Raw genomic sequence first — 20,023 nt, 5'->3', positions numbered from 1 at the left:
TCTGGTGGGGGGAGGCAGTGGGGAAAGGCTTCTGCAGCTCCCCACTGCAGGAGCCTTTTCCTCATTGCCTTCCTGATGCCAGAGCCTTTCATGGAAACATGTGGGTGTGGATGCAGCCATCTTTCATTGCGACGTGTAGCTACATGTGTAGTGCCTGTACTGTATGTTCCCTTGGACATAGACATAGACAAAGCCAGAGGGGGAGAGAATGGATTACCCACATGGGCTGATATCACTGGTTCCATATTTTTTTAAACCACTGGTTGTAAGTATCCCAATGTTATTGAATTGCTGGTTGTTTTGCTGGTTCCATTCACTAAAAGATTTCTCTGAGTGGGCTTCCTAATTTGTACACCTGCTATAGACTGAAAGTGTCTCTCTATGACCTAGAGATGTTGAAAATGGAAGGAGGCATTAGTAGTGTTGACTTTTCACTTCAGGATGAGAATAGTGTGTTGAAATTTCAGCCCCAATATTTGTGCACTGTGAAAGATCTATATCATTTGTGGCTATTAATTTAGGCATATACTATATATATATATATGCATGTGTGCGCATATATGCACACATGTATGCATGCATGTAATTTGTGTTTGTGTCTTTTGCTATGTAAAGTATATAGTTAGTGATGCAGATGTTGTGTCTGATGGGACACAAGTGTTAAGGCCTTTGGAATGCATAAGGTGAATTTTTTCATGCTAGTATTGTCAGTAGCCAAATGTAAGGGTAATACAGTTTCCTAACTGCTATATACAGATATATATGTGTGTGTGTGTGTGTGTGTGTGTGTGTGTATATGCGTATGCATCTGTGTATACTCTGTGTGTCTAGAAAATTAGTATCTCTAGGATTCTAATGTATACATTTTCCTTTATGACTTTAAAGTAACAAAGCATACATGGAAAAATGCTGCAGTCTTTTTATTCCTTTCTGTAAAAGGCAGAAGAAGTATTCTTAACGGTACCGACAAATGGCATTTATCTTCACAGTGCAGGCATGACCTTATGACACACAAGTGGCATATCCCCTTTTTTGTGATAACAAGGGCCCTGCTTTTCAGTCTAGACAAAGCTAAAGTTCCTGGTATCTGATTTTTACAGCTCAGCATCAGCCTCTTGATTTTAAATACACATTATATTATTGTATTTGGTACTGATACTAGTTTCTGTTGTTAGGGAGTTGAATGCTACTAACACTTTGAATCAAACTCTCTTCCTGACTTATCATGAGTGGAGAAAAGATCATTCAGGAGGGAGAATTTCACTAATCTGTACTTTCATGGGCTTCAACATTCTGAGAGCTGCTTCATGGCACACCTCCAGCCAGATGACTGTACATTATACATGCTTCCAAGATGACCTCTTCTGCAATTAGAAAGTGCATGATGAGCAGTTTGGGCATCTGTGAAGCTAACAGTCAAGTGAAGTGGTTCTTTCCTGATGTCAGGAGTGTGAATGAGGCACCTTGCCATTCAGACAGAATAAAACTTCGCAGCTATTTAGCTGCCTTTTTATAAAGAGAGACAATTTAAACAAAAAACTGAAGATTAGCAAAATATATGTTCAAATACCCTTCCCTCCTTCCTGTAAACATTACAACATGGAACTAACGCAAGAACTATTTGCTTTTAGTTTGCATGGGGTATGAAGTGCCTGCTGTGTAGTTACATCCATTGTAGCTCCTAGCCACCAGTTGACAGAAGCTTGTCAAGTATGATGTAATTGTCAATTTCAGAAAACTGCCCTGGACAAGAAATAACACTGCAATACTTTGTGTCTTGTCCTAATGATGAAAATTGCCATGTAGTGGTGAATTCTTATCCTTTCCCCCTTTGTCAAATCAGTTTGCAGGACATGGAACAGATTTGTCAAAATTCAGAGTCTGGATGGCTCAGAGGATTGGTAATTGGACAGACAATAGAGCCTTTTTTACCATTACATTGCCAATTAAATCTAACTAGGGTCAATAGTGATTGTAAGTTGTTACTATCTGATGGCTATTTGATTGCTGCTTTGAAATGAGTTGTTCAGCCCACTTCAGAGAGTACAAGTGTTCATATCACAAAAACATCATCACCCCAATCTGTACTGCAGACCTATATTAGCAGTCCCAGCAGAAAGGCCAAGGATTGATTGGACTGCATCTAAGACTAAATACCACTGTTCGTTCTCCATAGAGGTAATTGCTCCAGATGAAAAGTGAGAGACACTGGTGGGGCAGCATGGAGAAGCTTGTACTTTTGTTTCTCATGCTAAAGCTATTTTGTGGATAAAAACAGGACTTTGGTCTCCAGAACCATCCATCCAACTCTTTTCCTTAGCATTAAGCTCACCCACAATTTTTTACAAAGGAAATTAAACTGTCAGGTGAATTCATTATGGTTGGCAATCCTGGAATGTGTATTACAAATGGCCAGCTGCTAGAATTTTAAAAAAGATGGCTTATTTTTTTTTCTGTTCATGGCATTGGAGGTTGTACACATTTAAGATTAAGGAGAATAAATAAATGATGGATTGTGGCGGTTAATGCATATCACTAGTTTGGTAGACAATTCTGAGAACTCCACAGTCTTCACTTTCCCCACATGTCATAGGTGAGATAATTTTACTCATAGTTGCAATTACAAATATGTACAGAACCATAGGTGCTGACTCTGTGGGGGCTCTGGGGCTAGAGCACTCACGGGGAAAAAAAATAGTGGGTGCTCAGCACCTACCAGCCACCTGCCCATCAGCTGTTCGGTGGCGGGCAAGAGAAGCTAGGGTATGGGGGGCAGGAAGAGGCAGAGTCAGGGAGAGGGGGGGCTTGGGGAAAGAGGCAGAATGGGGGGGGCCTTGGGGTGGAGCACCTACCCGGAAAGAAGAAAGTTGGTGCCTGTGTACAGTACCATGATAACATTAAACATCCTAGAGGTATTTAAAAATTAAGCTATTTCCACATTATAAACTTATGTGTATTCATTGTTGGAAATTTTCCTACATATTTAAAAAAAAAAAAAAAAAGTTCCTGCCTGTTAAATCAATAGCAAAGCTAATAGATCCTGAGTTGAGTATTCACTGGTCTAACAGTGTGGGTGGCATGTAAGTCACAAAGTTTTATTTCTACTCTTTGTTTGGATTAATACCCACCCACAAAGGCCTGTCAAGGTGGCTGCATGAATTCTTCCAGCACAATACTTGAATGACTATGCCAGTGGTATCCAGGAGTTTCTGAGTTAAGACTCGGCATTAATGCAGATGGTTTAGAGCTTTCACTATAAAAGCTAGAGGTGCACCTCGGCCCCTCCTGTTCCATTCATGGGGCAGAGAATAGTCTAATCTCCTATGGGCTGTGATACTTCGGTCTAATTTCGGGTGCAGGTGCTGGGTGGTGCGGGTGGCCTGTGATATACAGTAGGTCAGAAGAGATGCCCTAGTGGTCTTTTCTGGCCTTAAACTGACTTTCTCACTGCCTTGTTTTCCCCTTTCATTGCGTGCGGTTGATGATAATTATCGCAAGTGCCTCACAGGGCTGCTGTGAGGAGCAATTAGTTTATGTAGTGCTTTGAAAATGTAAGCACTAGTATTATTCTTTATCATTAAGAAAGGTCTAATCTATCATTTGGGGGAGATGTGTGTCCAGAGAACAGGTGCTTCATTATCATTTTCTCAGATGTAGAGTATTACTGGTAAGAGTACGCTTGTTTTCTGCTTTATGCTTATTTGGAAATCAAATATTGTTTTAAATGAACTGTTGGGCTCATGAAAGATGCTGGATTCACCAGAGTTTTCTTTCTATCCACAGAACGGTATAAAATGACAAGCAGTAGTGCTAGCTTCCTTATTGCTAATATACCCACATTTATTTTTCTATTTTATTCAGCCCTTGGCAACTTTGCAAGATGGTCAAGTAGGAGGCAGCAGTCGCAGAGTTGGCTTTTGTGATGATGTGAATATTTGGCCACTAAAAAGTGGACTGAAAGTGTCAAATCTTTTCACATTGACCACTGAAGAGCCATGAGTTGGTAATGACGTTTGGTCAGTGCTGACCTAGGCTGGATTTGACTCAGTGACAAAGTGTAAGACTCTCTATCTGATTAGCTGCTAAGTCATCCAGCAACTGAAGTAGTTTCAAATCTAAAATAGAAAACCTATGTCTGTTAAACTTCCATCAACATCACAGTGTGTGTAGAGAGAGAAATAAAAAGCAAGGAACACGACAAGAGTGGAGAACTATCCTATTATTTTGACCCTTCTGCCCCGTGCATTGGTATGATTTTGTTCTCAATTTTACATTCCGGTAGGTCAGTTGAAGTTAGAACAGCTGTCAGGGCTGATCAACTGTACCAAGCATACTACCACTTTTATCATCTCTTCCATTGGTGGCAAACTGCTGGCTACCAAGCCTTGTATTGTTGGAGATATCACCCTGGTAATGCAAATTAGATTGGAATCTGATCCCTGTGTAAAGAGTGCTTTGGGGTTTTAGGAAAATATTCTTGTCCTTTCCTCATCTTTTGTATCTCCATCTCCTCTCTTGCCTGCTATTTTATAAATTGGATTTCATCCTAAAAGAAACTCAAGAGCTTAGAAATTTAAATTGGCTTACAAACTGGGTCATTTCACCTGCTGGTGGCAGTTGTTTTACGTTTCACAACACTATCCACTTTTTCAAGACAAGAATAGGAGAAGAATCTACTTCTGCTACTACTACTAATGGCTATATCTGAAGTAGAATGTTTGCTTTATTAAGCAAATTCAACCACACAACTAGGCTAGAGATCTGGAATATTCTTTCATCTGGAGAGACCAGTCCTAAACTAGTTCTGTCTACACCTTAGAACGAGCAAGGGTTATAGTTACAAGCTTTACCTCATCATAACAAACTGTCATTGGCTAATCATATCCTGAGGACAGGACACTGTTTCCTAGCAACTTCTGAGAGGTGATTAACTCTTGTGGATCAGATATAGCACAGCTACCTTAAGGGGTTGAAGTTGGAAAGGAAATTTTAGATAGATATGTGATTCCACTGTTTTTTGAATGAGTAAATGAACACCGGGGGAAAAGTTTTGCCAGGTAACTTGCAAATAAAGACGTCAACAAATAAACTTATTTTAGTTTCCTCCAGCCATCTAGCCTAGTTGGAGCAGACTGGCACAGAGGGAGAACGTATCTCCAGGAATGGGGAGGAGCAAGTGCCTACCCAGTAGGAAGGAGATTCAGATAAGATCCCAGAATGGCAGAAAAGGTGGCCATCATATGGTATCTGCTATTGTTAGTATTTTTTCCATTCTGTATACGGATGAAAATGCCAGTGTTGATAAGGATGCAGACTTCAGACCTGGAGTCATGCTGTCACTAATCTTAGGGAGGTAGAATGAAATTACCTAAGCTAGAATTTGTCCAGGACATCACAAACACCCTCACTATTGCAATAAATCCCGAGGGATATCTGTAACCACAAATTGCCAGGGCCCCTCTTTTATTGTTCGTCCAAAAGATAGTGCTCTAGCAGCACAGTGCCTCCTAAGACTGGGATGGTTTAGCACACAATGAGAGAAGAATCTTAGTTATTGCATCACCAAATACCATGTCCTGCGGTACATACCTAGGTGATCAAATGAGGATTCCCGTCTGAATAATGACCAGGCTCTCTTCAGTTTAATTTTTGAGATTTGATCACAGCACAGTGTAGAGCTAGGCAACTTTCTCTTTAGTATTTTGATTTAAATGATTTGTTTCTCTCTCTCTGTTTTTGCTGCTTAGAGCACCGTGAGCTGGGACTTGCCTAACGTAGCATCCCTTGGCATAGACACAAGCCTATTTTGGTTCTGGCTTGAGAAGATTGATAGTTTTGTCATACTTGAAGTTTGTTAAAAACTTAGCTAGACGAGCAGTAATAGAGAAGGGGACCCCCTCAATGTACCTACTGCCTGCTAAGATTGCTCATTTAGCAGCTGTTTTGATATGGGAATGTTTCTGTGCCCAGGAGGAGTGCATTAGCTGTGGAGTTTCTTCTGTGGTGTTCCAGTGATGTGGAATGACTCCCTTGGAGTCCACCACCATTGGGAATTCACTCATGTGTGACCGTGAGTTGCTGTCCCACCTGCATAACTCTACCAGCAGTAGACTTGGCAAAGTTTCATCAGTCAGGCTGCCCTTCGGTGTTGAGGAAGCAGCTGCAAACTCACATTTTGTTTGGCAGCGTTCCTTCTCCAGGGGTTGCAGCACCGTTTGATTCAAATGGAAGACAACAGACCTACGGAAGCAGTATAATATCCCCAGTAGATCTTTGCTAATCCTCTGGTCTCCATACTCCTCCTCCCTTCCAACATCTGGAAGGAAACCATCAAGGAAAAACAGAAGGAAGTGAGTTTCTCTGTTGTTGGGTTTCTCCCTCGCTTCTCAAAATTTCACTGCACTTCAGAATGCAAAATCAGTAGATGCTTTCTGTGGTTCTGAGCTGTTCTTATAAATCAGGCACTTTTTGCAAACAAAGAACCCCTAAGCCCCTCTGTCCATCAGAGCTGCACCAATGTACCTTGCACTGAAAACTGCTCCAGGCTAACGCCAGTGGGGCCTGATCTCCAGAGAAAGCTTCCTGAATATGTTTTAGTGATCATTCTACCCTCTACCATCTCCTCTTGTTGCCTCCTAGTGCTGTGTTTCTTAGCATCTCTGAATAAATCCTCCACCCACCCCCATCCAGTTGTCATAGACTCATAGACTCATAGACTCATAGACTTTAAGGCCAGAAGGGACCATTATGATCATCTGGTCTGACCCCCTGCATGCTGCAGGCCATAAAACCGTCCCTACCCCTTCCCTGGACTCTGCTGTTGAAGTCCCCAATCCTGTGTTTTAGTGACTTCAATCGGCAGAGACCCTCCTGCTAGTGATCCCTGCCCCATGCTGCGGAGGAAGGCGAAAAACCTCCAGAGGCTCAGCCAATCTACCCTGGAGGAAAATTCCTTCCCGACCCCAAATATGGTCTTGAGCTTTATATTTTATGTCAGAGGTGGAGGTGGACTTGGCCTTTGGGATACAAAGAGTAGGAGAGAGGGCAAGAAAGTGCTTCATCTGAACACAGTGGGGACTTCATGCATGGACCTAAAATAAAGTGTTTGATGTTTTTACTGACTGAGCCATCTGGGTTGTGCCGGATGCATTTTGTGTCAGTTGCAGTAATATCTTGCACTTGGATATCTCCTTTCATCCAAAAATCCCAAATCACGTTACAGAGTAGATGTTCTCTTTTTACAGATGGAGAGACTGAGTTTCAGAGAAATTAAATAAATTGCCGAAGGCTTCACAACAATTGTTTGGCAGAGCTGGGAATAAAAACTAGATCTCCTGACTGTTACAGAGCCATGCAGCTGATTTTGGGCCAAGGTTAAGTACTTTCATGGGTAGTCAAAAAATAAATAATAAAAAAAAAATCTCCTGTTTGAAGTCATTATATTCCACTGTGTCATATGAACATGTGGGTCTATTAAATGGGCCATCCCGATTCTGGATGAACTCCTTCACACAGCAGTAGCACTGAGAACTTAGGATGACCTGTAACATTATAGTAAACTTGCTATCTGCAATTCTTGACATCACCAGCTAGTGAATCTGTCACTTAAAACAAAACAGAGCAAGAAAGATTGGTCTGTCCTTGAAACTTGAGAGCAAGGGAAAGATTTGGCCATTATCTCTCTGTCCAGTAAATCTTGATAGCGACTTTGACAGGAGCCTGTAGCTCGCAGATGTTTTCCCTGTGTCTTCAGTAATTATAAGGGTGACTCCAGCAATTTTCCAGTTTCAAATATAATTTTTTGTGTGTTAACATCGGAGTTCCTTTTCTTTATTCGTGCATCTAACGCCTAGGGAGTTAACCAGCTGCCTATATGTCTCACACTTGGGGGCGGCATTTTACTACTATGCATCATGTCCAGTAGGAAGTTATTTCTCTGTAACATCCAGCAGCTCTTGCTTATATGAGGGAAATAGACTTTATTACTCTGTACAAAACAATGTCATTCCTCCCTTATGTGGTTGAGTTGCCATTGGAGGCACAGGGAGTACTGATGCCATGGCAGCCCTTGGGGTGACTTTTTTACACAGGTTTGAATTTCCTTTGGTTTAAGTTGCTTCAGTTTCTCAAGGGACTGGAGAGGGTGGTTGAGACCAAACTACATTAAAACCCATATAAGCAATTATCTGTGAAACCTATTTTAATTACAACTCTCCACATGTGGTAAGTCACAACAATAAGAACATGATCTCTGTTTTGCTCGTTACGACATTCCTATAAATCAGAATGAGCTTCGCTTCTACAGCAGCAGTGTATAAACTTGTGTGTTTGAAAGTTAGTAGGGAATTTTCCTCCATACTTCTGTATGATTATTACAGAGAGGTTGATTCCCCCTCACCTCCGTCCTCTCCCCAACTGCTGTGAAATTACATTGGGTACATTTTTGTGTTTGACACTTTGGGGACTATTAGAATTTATTTGTAGATGTTATTTCCCACATATGTCGTGTGTGTGCTCTCGATTTAATAACCAGAACTTTCTGAGAGCAGTAAAATGACTTGAATCATTAAAGCAGTATGGAAATGATTTAACAGTCTCCGATATTGAACTCCTTAACTTTCAGTTTCCCCAATAATGCTGCTGCATGGAAGATTAGCAGTCGCCAATGGAAGGCTTCAAAGTAACATTTAAAATTGCCCTAGACCATTAAATCCTGTGTAAATTTGGAGGACACTGTGGAGTTAATGAAACAGCTCCAAATCTCTGATAATCTGCACCAATACTGGGCTAAAGGATTGATGAGAAGATGTTGTATAGCATGGTATAAATGGGCTATATAACTTCAAAGGACTAAGCAGGCAAAGGGAATTTTTAGCTGTTGAAAGTTGCATCTCTTGGCTGCGATGTCATAAGTTGGCATGTTTCACTAGTGAAAATTTCTTTTCATTTCAGCTTTCACAATATTTTAATACATAGGATTGCAGTATGCAAATAAACTGAAGTCTAACTGTGACTGGCTGAGTTACTTCTGTCACAATCCCTGCCGCCCACACGAATGAGCTGTTCACAGCTGTCTCAAAATCAAAGTTTTCCTCCTGTTTTCTCTCACTGAACAGAATCTTACAAAAAATCAACATACAGGAGGGCACCAAGGACATTTTATGTGATTTTAACCCTTTCTTCAGTACAATCTCATGATACTGTTCAAGCATTCTAGATAAAATATAAACTCAGTGAACATATACATCTTCAGATTCTTACATTACAAAATAGTCAAATAGCAGTTTCATGACCACAATGCCTCATGATCAGTTGAGTGCATGCATGCATGTGTTTTATAACCCAGCCACCTTTTTAGTGTCATCCTGTATTTGGCCTAGATCCTCGGATGTGCAGAATTCTGCTTGGCTCACCTGGGGAGTAGTGGGGAAGGGAAGAGGTGGTGTAACAATGTCTTTCTGCTCCCTCTCTCCCCACCAAATTATGGGGTAGGGGTTGGTGTCGCAAGTTAAAGCAGACAAAGAGCACAGCGTGCTCCAGCCACAAACTCGTGGGAATTTAGCCCAGTCAGAGGCTCTGGTCCTATATTTCTTTTGTGTATATTACACAGGTAAATATGCAAAGTTATGCATAGGTTTTTGATTAGCTCACGGCAAACACCAGAGTAACAATGAAGTGGTTTGTGATATCAGACCCCAAAAAACTGAGCCTTATTTAGGTTTCTTGTATTTGAAACATGATTTTAGAATAGCGTTTTTAAGGTAATTTGCCAAAGAAGCACACAAGGCCACGTTATATGGTGGGAATTTGGGGCCTCCTAAGTAAATTGGCCAGTCACCTCAACGGATTTCTTCAATGTGCATGCAGCGTTTCTTTAAAATACTGCTACGGTCAACTTTTGTCACATTGCAAAAAATGTTACATTTTGCAGCTATGTCATAACCCCTCTAGGCTTGGCTTCCCCGGGTTAGTTCATGGGAAATTCACCACCATCCTCACAGCCCTTCTGTTAGGAGAGAGGAGCTCTAAGGTGTGTCTAGGGCTCCACAGGAATCCCGGGAGAAGACGCTGTACAAAAAATGCGCTGCATCAGTTTCTCCTAGGTGTCCTTTTCAGTAAGTGCTGCAAACTACAGCTTGTGTCACTGAAACCCCAGCACCACCAAGAGGTCGCTTGTCTTCCCTGGGGACCTTGGTCTGGAATTCTGACTAGGAAAGTTGGCACAAGCCAGGAATAATCAGCCATGTATGTGCATTTGTATATTACTCTGATAGTGCTATGACTCCTCCTTTTTCTCCATGGTAGTGAGATTCTGCATATCTCCATTCATCATCAAGGACAAACATTTATATTATGACTGTATGGAGTTTCTTCATATTTCCTAATAAAGACACAAGCCTTGAAAGTGTTATGCCTCCAAGTCAAAGTTGTTTTGATTTATGACCTGCGTGTAACACACACAATTTTTAATTGTGTCTCTCTTTGGCTGCTGCTACTAGTGTGTTTGTACCTACGTGCTCCTGAATGTGAGATACTGAGGAGTAAATTACTGTGGGTTCACAAAGGGAGTACTTAAATTTGCTAATTGCTCATAGAATGGAGGGGGTTTTGTGGTTGTTGCGAAAGTTTGTTCACTAGAGGTTGAGGAGCTTAATTTACCCTGCAAGTGTCTCTGTCACTTGAGCAGCTTGTCCATAACATAGGGCAGCTGGCTCACATTCATGCTCCAGAGGAGAGATTGGGGCCATTGATGTGGCCAGTTTAACCACCTGCCTTGTAATTAACAGATTGTTTGGGGCTTGAGTCATTAATCCTCAAAGCTCTGTAGTTCTGACCAAACACTTCCTACTCCAGAGCTGGCATTAGTGGCTGTTTGACAGACACAAGGAGCAGATATGCAGAGAGCAGTGGTCTTGACCTTTTTGATTCACTCCTGTCTGGTATTTTCCCCATGTTTGTGTTTACTCGTGAAGGTTTGAAATATGGCTGATGTAGCTACAATTGCTGTTTTGGAAGGTATTTGAGAAGAGCCATTAACTCAAAGAGCACAGGGAAGTAAACTGAACAATTCAGAAATGTCTCCCTGGTATTTGAATTGGTTCCCATGCTCACAAACCATTTATATTATTGCTTCAAAGACTGGATAGCATATTCAGAATATGGTCAGCTTACAATTTATCATACCTCCTAGGAAGAGGATGTAATAGTACTAGGAACTGGGTTACATTAGGCAGTGTTGTCCCATTGGATGAACATTTTAAATTGACAGATGATTTCCCCCTCATACCCCCTCACCTCAAGGCTTTTTAAAATGATTTGTTAAATGCTGAGCAAGATGTTTTTCTGGCATACTCTGCTTAACTGATTTTGATTGCCTGGACCACACTGTGTGATTAGTGGCCAAATTGTTGGTTGGCAACTTACTTGCCTATCCAATTCTTTAATCCAGTACCTTCACATTCCTTAAAGCTCGAGTAATGTGGCCCATGGGAATTGAACATGTACGTTAAGTAATGGAAATTTCTTGGGAGCTGAAAGATGAAGCATTTCCATTTTTGTCTGAAAATTCAGTGTGCATGTCCTTGCTACTGAGAGAGATCCTCCAAACACTAGAGTGATGAGTACAGCATAAAAACCTGGATAGAAGAGACAAGTCACTTAAATGTGGGGATGTCGCTTTTTTACAGGAAAAAGCTCTGAGATTACAATGGCAGACTTTGCTCCAGCTTCTGCTGTATGTTTTATTCTTCTGGCCTGAATGGCGAATCTGAGAGTGCATCTTGTGAAGGGGATGTACATTTCCATTAATAAAGTGGAAAGTGGGCATGATAAATTGCAAAGAGTCTTAAGTGGCATGAGACCATGTGGCATAAATTGGTCTTGGGTGCAGGGCTGAAACTGTATGAATTGAGCAACCCAACTGTTCAGTACCTGAAAGGCAAGCTACAGGAACCAGTACAATAGCATTCCCCTCAACTCCTTCTGAGGGGGCCCTGTAAATACCCTCCATGTGCCTGATTCAAGGGGTGCAACAGGCTGCTATGTGCCATTCAAGGTCTCTCTCCAGCTGCTTCCTTAAGCTGTTGCAGTGGCTTCCAGCTTTTCTGAAATGCTCTGATTAAGTGAGATGTTGGGTAAGTTCAGAGCCTCATTTCTCCTTTATAATTAAAAAATGTGTGTGTGTCATGCCGCTGCTGCTTAGTTTGCATTTTCCTGTGGCCTAGTAGGAATATGGCAGTGAATGATGTTGCAAGCATCTTTCCTGTAACAGCTGAGCTAGGTTCAATATTTGATTTGGGCTAATGAAAGGGCTAGGGGGTAGGGCTAACATTTCAGGCTCTTGTGATAAAACATACAGATCAGCTACTTCACAGCCTGGTAGAACAGTCCCAGCGGAGCACTACTAGATTAGTACATTCAGTGCTTGGCTAACCCCCAGTGCATGTGGAAGAGAGAGTTGGGTGATAATGTCTTCCTGATATACCTATATTGTATATTTGCAAAGGTTCTCAAATTATGATAAGCAGATCACTTTCTGTTGGCTTGTGGAATGCTGGTTGGGGCCACCTTCTTATTTCGAGCTGCTGGGTCATATTAAATGACAGTTAACAATACATTAAATATATCTCTATTACATTTTTATTTGAGCAATGGCTGTAGTTGCCACTGTAATATGATCATGAATGATATCTAATTCTACTCCTTTCTAGCACTCTAAATAATTCCTCTCCATCCTTGATATTAAGACACTTTAATGTTTTCTCATGGCAATTATGCATTTTGTACACTCCCATATTCCTCCCAAGACTTATGCCTCTGAGTAAAAAGAGTTAAAATGTATAGTTTGGCATTTTTCATAAATGGTTTCCTCCAGCCACCTAATCATGTTTGGTTGCTGTTCTCTGAATTCCCGGTAGTTCCTCTTCCCTTCTTGGCACTGAGCTGCCCAGAAACAAACGCAGTAGAGAGCCTATTTTGTGATATGTTGCTTCTGTGATTACAGCCCAAAATCATATTGGCCTGCCATATCACACTGCAATTCGTATTTAACTTGCTGTCCACTTTTGCCTCTAGGTTTCTGTTGTCATAACAGTTTGAGAGGTCTGTTTCACCCATATGTATGTTTTTTTAAGTTAAATCTATTGTTATTTTCTGTCCATGTTTTTAATTTCTCTTGATCCTTTCCTTGACCTCTTCAAAAGGTTTTTTTGCAAACCTGCCAAACTTCGCATCTGTGTATTATGTTAATGTGCTTTGTGGATCCCCTGCTCCAAATTTCAGCCAAGATGTTAAATAACACCACACCATAATGCCCATTCTTGTGGCTTCCCATTACACAGTTCCCCTAATTGATACATTGCCATGATGACATGTTGTATGCTGCCCAAACAACAGATTAAGCCTTCAAGTAAATTAATTTCACTTGTTTGAGCAGCAAGACACATGGATGCTTCTTTTTTTAAGAACAAATTTGTTTCCCCACTGTTTAATTTTACCAAGGCTTAAGAATTTGGTAATGGAACACGAGGTCTTAACTCTAGGTCACTGGTTCGAATCTCAGACAGTTAGTCGCTCAGTGTCATGGTCAGGTGGGGCAGAGAGGAGACGCTTGACCTAATATTATCCCTGTTGTATTTGTTCTCTGGAGAAATAGAGGACTTCATTTTCCTGAGTTCTCAGTATAGAACTCTTCACCAGTGCTCATTTCTCATTAAGGAAATTTTATGTCAATAAATCAAAGTTTTAGAGATATTCCCCTGGCTGGACTTTTCACAGGTACTATGCTCAAGTACGTGACAGGGATGGAGGACTTGTCTATCCAGCAAGTTACTGCGCAGCAAGCCAGGGTGTGAATCTACAGTGCTCCGCTTGACATACAGTGGTGTCCCGTGTGGATACTGCTACAGTACAGTGAAGGTAGCAGAGTGCAGTTACTGCATGGCAAGCTGGTGCACTATAGATTCACAGCCTAGTGTTCTGCACAGTAACTTGTCTTACAGACAAGCACTTAGTTCCTCTTATGTCTTTTTGTTTCTATCAGAACTGTGCATGTATGTCATTATTTCTTGTGAGTCGGGAACTTTGCATGTTGTATGTAGGTATCATATTTTGCATCTTGGACAGCTCTCCTCCTAGCCAGTTTGCAGGAGCTTAATATTAGCCTCAAGTTTGAAACTGAAGAAAGAAGTGGGGAAAAGTATATGTACACAGTGTGGTAGGGCAGAGTTACAGTGCGAATTCTAAGTAAAAAGCGGGTTGTAAATGTGCTAAGCATCTATAATTTGTTCTCCTCTATTACTCTGTGCTGGGGACAAATTCCTTATTTTGGAAATACAGGGCTAGTGGAAAGTATCCTGTGAAACACACACTCGTTAAAATGTTTGGCAGGGTTTGTGGTAAACGTAATTGACTTTCCTAATATGCTCCTCCAAGTACCATTTAGATTTAGAATTCTCTTGAGTTAACAGCCTTCAACATCAGACTCCTATCTCAGTCAGCGTCACACTAGCCTTAGTGAAGTGCCCTCACACCTGGGCATTTCAATCTGTTCATGGATTGCTTTTCAGCACTCTTTGTCTTTGGTCTGTTTGACTTTTCCTTAGTCCAAGACAGACTGTCACAGACCAGAACTAGTAGTAGGTGTAACCAGTGGTTATCAACCTATTTACCATTGTGGGCCTCACATGCAACTTTCTGTGTGTTATGTGGGCCGCATCCACACAATATATATACTACCTGTATGGCCCTGAGGATGTCACATGGGCTGCAGCTGTGTGCTAATTGGGCCATGGGTTGAGAACCACTGGGTGTAAATGTAGAGTAGAGTTTCAAAGTAGCAGCCATGTTAGTCTGTATCCGCAAAAAGAACAGGAGTACTTGTGGCACCTTAGGGACTAACAGAGACTGGGAATGGTTGGGTCCTTACACTACTTGAATCTTTTTCCCCATGTTAAGTTCTCCTCACACCTTCTATGGGTCATCTCGATTATCACTTCAAAGGTTTTTTTTTTTTTCTTCTGCTGCTGATAGCTCATCTCAATTGATTGGCCTCTTACAGTTGGTATACGTACTTCCACCTTTTCATGTTCTCTGTATGTATAAATATCTTCTGTCTGTGTGTTCCATTCTATGCATCCGAAGATGTGAGCTGTAGCCCACGAAAGCTTATGCTGAAATAAATTTGTTAGTCTCTAAGGTGCCACAAGTATTCCTGTTCTTTATGTACAGTAGAGTGTAACCCTTAATCATGTTTTAGTTTCTAACTCAGGATGGTGAAATAGTCCTTGTCTGATGGTTAAAACCCTCTTCATGTAGACCTGAGTCCATTAGAGATGTTGGAAAATTTATTTACTGCCTATCCACTGTGTTCATTCCATCTGTGTGTATGTTGCAAAGGCTATTCCAGCATATGTGGCTCTTTTCTGACTCTAACCTGGTGATAGAATTCTACCTGATTAAATATTTGTGGGAAAAAATCGCTCCCAGGTGTCGGTGAATTTACAAACGGTCTCCTGACATTTCAGCATTCTTGTGGTAATTTCAATTTTGCTTCTCTCTTGTTTGTGCTTGCTCTTTATGTCTGCACAGGGCTGGCATCTCCTGTAGTGTTTAATGAGTATGTTTCATTTCCCTACACCAGAACCCAGGTTTATGTTAAAACCACATTCATCTCGTCTGAGTGCCTGTTCCTTTAATAACATGACATCCTTATAGGGTCTGCAGAGCTAGAACCTGTAACTTTCTTGGCGCGTCCACTGAGCTCAGGGCTGAGGCAGACGTGGGCTCTGCCTAATTGCAATGTTTTTCTTTGTTTGGGGAATTGACCTACACATTTTATGCTGAACTCTGAGACTGTAATTTTTTGTTTGCTTGTATTTCAGTGCGATTAGCTTTTGTAGCTTAATGTTTTTCATTTCATTGTCATGAACTGCTTGTCGTTCACTTCTTTTGGATATGGTGCTCGTAAAGTCTATATCGTGGTGTAAAGATGTCATTATAGAGATTCTGGAGGGTTTATTGAATATCTGCCTGAATTAGTTTGTATGAAAAAATTTAGTTCGTATTGGGTTGTTTAGACTGTTTAAATGTGTTTTGCTTTCCTCCTTTGAGACTATCCTTCAAGCTCCGTGCTAGCCATGGGGAGGCTGATTGGAGGCTAGCATGGTGTCATGAAACAGAAGAGGCGGAAAGAAGTGACAAAGTATTGTATGTGATTTCTCTGAACTAATTCTACAATACCAGTTTCCTCTAGCGTTTTCTCTCATAAAGGCCCATCATCACCGAAGAATCATAGGATCCTACCAAAGCTCCTTCACTGGGATGGGTTCACCATTTCCACAAAACTGCATAGGGGTATCTTTAACTCAGAAGAGATGCCAACTCTGAACCAAGATTGGCTTACAGCTTTCTCCTAGGGGAACTCAGTTCCTCTATCACTGCGCCAGCTTAGGGTTTCTTTGAGAGAGCCTCTGCCAGGAAAACTGTGTAAGACTGCTTTGCAACGAGAGTTCATCAGCCCCAAAATATTCACCATGCCGCTGTCTCCTTGGAGAACCCAAGCCACCTTCACTTCCCAGGACTCTACAGCATCTTCCCATCAGGGTTTCTCTACAGGAGTTCCTGAACATACTTCTGTTTAGTCTCCATGTGACGTTGCACCCCATAATGCTTTATAGAAATATGTCGATGAGTGTAAATATGACATAACTGGAATATGTTTTATGCTAGATATGCCATGTAACATATCTTTGCAAAGGTTATGTTCTACTGAATGTATTCATCCTATTCGTATGCATGTATCATTTTTATATCTAAAGTTATGAGTGTTGGCTCTATGCTTGTATTTAAAGTATTTGCTGTAGGAAGCACATAAGGCAGTTTTGGTCAACATAGTGTGAAGGGGTTATTCAAGTAATTGGGAGTACTTAGCTAACAATGGATCTTGGGAATCGCCAATCCACATCTAAGCTTTCCTGGGAACATTCAAACTAACATGTAAACAATGGCATCTGCCTGCAAAAAGCTGAATCATTCATAGACATGTGATTTGCCCAGGTGACTGCAAAACTCCATCTTGTTGAGGGGATTTTACGCAGGAGAAGAGAGGGGTTTCCACCCACAAGAGAGTGACTATATAAGCCCCTGGAAACCCCTCCATTTTGTCTTCAGCTGGCTCAAGAGAGAGCCTCTCTACCCCAAAGAGATGCCGAAAGAAACTGGATCAAAGGACAGTAACTACAAGGGTGTGAGTGATTGCAGGACCCAGACTAGGGGGAAGTCTAATCTGTAAAAGAAGCTTATTGGAACATCTTTGAGGGTGAGATTTACCAGCATTTAGTTTCTTACTGTATTAGGCTTAGACTTGCATGTTTTTGTTTTATTTTGCTTGTTAATTTACTTTGTTTTGTCTGTTATTACTTGGAACCACTTAAATTCAACTTTTTATATTTAATAAAATCACTTTTTACTTATTAATTAACCCAGAGCAAGTATTAATACCTGGTGGCCCAAACAGCTGTACATATCTCTCTATCAGTGTTATAGAGGGTGAACAATTTATGAGTTTACCCGGTATAAGATTTATACAGTGTAAAATGGATTTATTTGGGGTTTGGATCCCATTGGGAATTGGGTATCTGGGTGTTGGAGACAGGAGCACTTCTTTAGGTGTTTTCAGTTAAGCCTGCAGCTTTTGGGGGATGTGGTTCAGACCTGGGTCTGTATTTGTAGCGGGCTAGCGTGTATGGCACAACCAGGCAAGGTACTGAAGTCCCAAGCTGGCAGGGAAAATGGGCTCAGAGGTAGTCTCAGCACATCAGGTGACAGTCCCAATGAGGTTTCTGTGACACAGCCCGTCACTCTCAAGTTCTGCCTCACAAAGGCAGGAGCTTTTGAACTTCTCTGCCTGAAGGCTGCAAAAATATCTGTGAATAGTCTTCAGTACATGCATTGCCATGAGAGGCAATATGGTCCAGTAAATAGAAAACTGGATTAGGGTTTAGGAGACCTTGATCTGTTCCCAGCTTTGCCAGTGACCTGCTGTGTGACTATGGGCAAGTCGCTTCCTTTCTCTGTGCCTCTGTTTCTGCACCTACCCTTGTCTTTCATGTGTCTGTAGATTGCAAGCTCTTTGGGGCAAGGACTTTTTCTTGTAACAAGGCACTGATTTTGATTGTAGCCTCTATTCACCATATTAATACAAATAAATAATAACGGTCCTATATGTCACAATAGATCCTGTGTGTGTATTATTGGGGGCTCTCTACAGTGTAACATAATTAGATATAGAGGGTCCTGTGGCACCTAACAGAAGACTAAAGGTGCCACAGGACCCTCTGTTGCTTTTTACAGATTCAGACTAACATGGCTACCCCTCGGATAATTAGATATGTTCATGCTGTATTTCATGCATTTGTAATTTTTTTCTTATGGGGAGTTTCATTCATTACAGGATAATGAATGATTACCTCTGCTCCCTGTCTGGCTACTTTCATGGTGTTTGAACTACATTTGGTACCCTATTTGGCAGCCCTGTTAAAGAGGTCAAGGACAGAATAGGCCCAGAGACTGACCAGCTGCACATCTCTAGAAGCAGATCCTTTCGGATTAGACTCAGAGGCATGTTATCAAGGTGGTAGGGGGAAATAGCTCAGCTGCAGTCCGTTTTGTATTTGTTTTACATATAATTAAAGGCGTTTCATCTTGAAGGCTTGTAGCAGATCGCCGACTCACCGGTGCGGTGTCTCCTGCTGGTCATCCAGGAATTAGCTCTCTCAGCCCTGGAGCGCCCTCTATGGGCTGGTGTCTCGCCCTCTGTTACCTACACCTCTGCAGTCCCTTTATCTCCACCACGTATAGGCCCCACATCCCTCCCAGACCACGGTACCCCTTACCTTGGGGTGCTGCCCCTCACCCAGGGAACCGCACTCTCCTGAGCCATTTCAGTGACTCACTGCCTCATTTCACTTCAGTGACCCACGGCCAGTCTTCATTTAGCCCCTTTACTCAGGGGCAAACTGCAGTCTGGAATGGCCATTCACCACTGGCTAGGGGGTTGGACCTGCTGCTTTTCCCTGCAGCCCCAGTACCTCCTTAGGCCTTCCTGTCAGGCCTCAGCCTGGGAGGTCGCCAGGCCTGAGCACCCCAGCTCAGCCTGCCCCTTCTCCAGCACTGCTCTGTTGAAAGTACCCTATGCTCCCAGGCAGGCCCGGTCCTTCCCACCCCAAGGCTGGAGTGAGACTGCCTGCCTCCTAGCTCACAGCCCTCTTTATACCAGCCCTACTGGGCCCAGATTGGCTGCTATCTGCCTTCCCCTTATTGGCTCCTTGGGGCAGCCCTTTCCCAGAGCTGGTTTTAACCCCTTTCTCTCGGAACGGGCTATAAATCCAACATCTTTCACCAGCCTCAGAAAAACACAAAGAGAAGAAAGTGCATAAATGTGTGGTTTTTTTTCCCTTTAATCAAATAAAAGAGACTTGAAAACCTCAAACTTTTAAAACATCATCCAAGCAGAAGCAATCCGATGGGCCCTGCGGTGTTTGAGGTATTTAGGTGCTACTTAGCTCAGTCCACATTTCCCAAAACTGGAGTGCTGGGCACGTAGTGGTGGCAAACTGTAATAATTAATAGTCTTACTGAACAAAGATCATAGTGGCTAAAAACACTGTTCTGATTTTTATTTTTTTGAAGGCTCAGCTGTCCCAAGTTTTGGAAGAAGCGGGGACCCAGAAGCAAAGAGCAGATATGGTATGTGTTAATTTTCTTTTACTCCTTGTTTTACAGTGGTGAAAAAATGATGTGCAATTTTAAATGCCTTTTAACAATGTGGATCCCGAATTCGAGATGTGAACAGGCAGTGAACCTTGCAAGGGGGAGAGTGTGTGTGTCCCATTAAAGAATATCACAGGTCTGTCCCCTTGTCTGTCTCCATATTTACTTGGTACAAACCCTGCATTCTGCTGAGATTACTCAATGCTGCTTCTCCTTCGAAAGCCTGTATTCCTGGCAATTTGCCTTCTATTCA

At 41.9% G+C, this 20,023-nt stretch overlaps 1 protein-coding gene across 4 annotated transcripts in view; it reads left to right on the top strand.

Moving 5' to 3' along the window:
• The window catches only part of MAD1L1 (mitotic arrest deficient 1 like 1), a 526,727-nt gene that overhangs the window by 267,526 nt on the left and 239,178 nt on the right, over nucleotides 1-20,023 (top strand). For all 4 annotated transcript variants that reach the window (XM_054042929.1, XM_054042931.1, XM_054042928.1 and 1 more), the window contains one exon: nucleotides 19,690-19,746. In XM_054042929.1, coding sequence (XP_053898904.1) covers nucleotides 19,690-19,746 — 57 coding nt within the window. The remainder of the gene's footprint in view (nucleotides 1-19,689; nucleotides 19,747-20,023) is intronic.

Source organism: Malaclemys terrapin, chromosome 10 (assembly GCF_027887155.1).
Source record: "Malaclemys terrapin pileata isolate rMalTer1 chromosome 10, rMalTer1.hap1, whole genome shotgun sequence".
Taxonomy (NCBI): Eukaryota; Metazoa; Chordata; order Testudines; family Emydidae; genus Malaclemys; species Malaclemys terrapin.
Note: the sequence above shows the minus strand (reverse complement) of the source record. Positions and strands in the feature narration are given on the sequence as shown.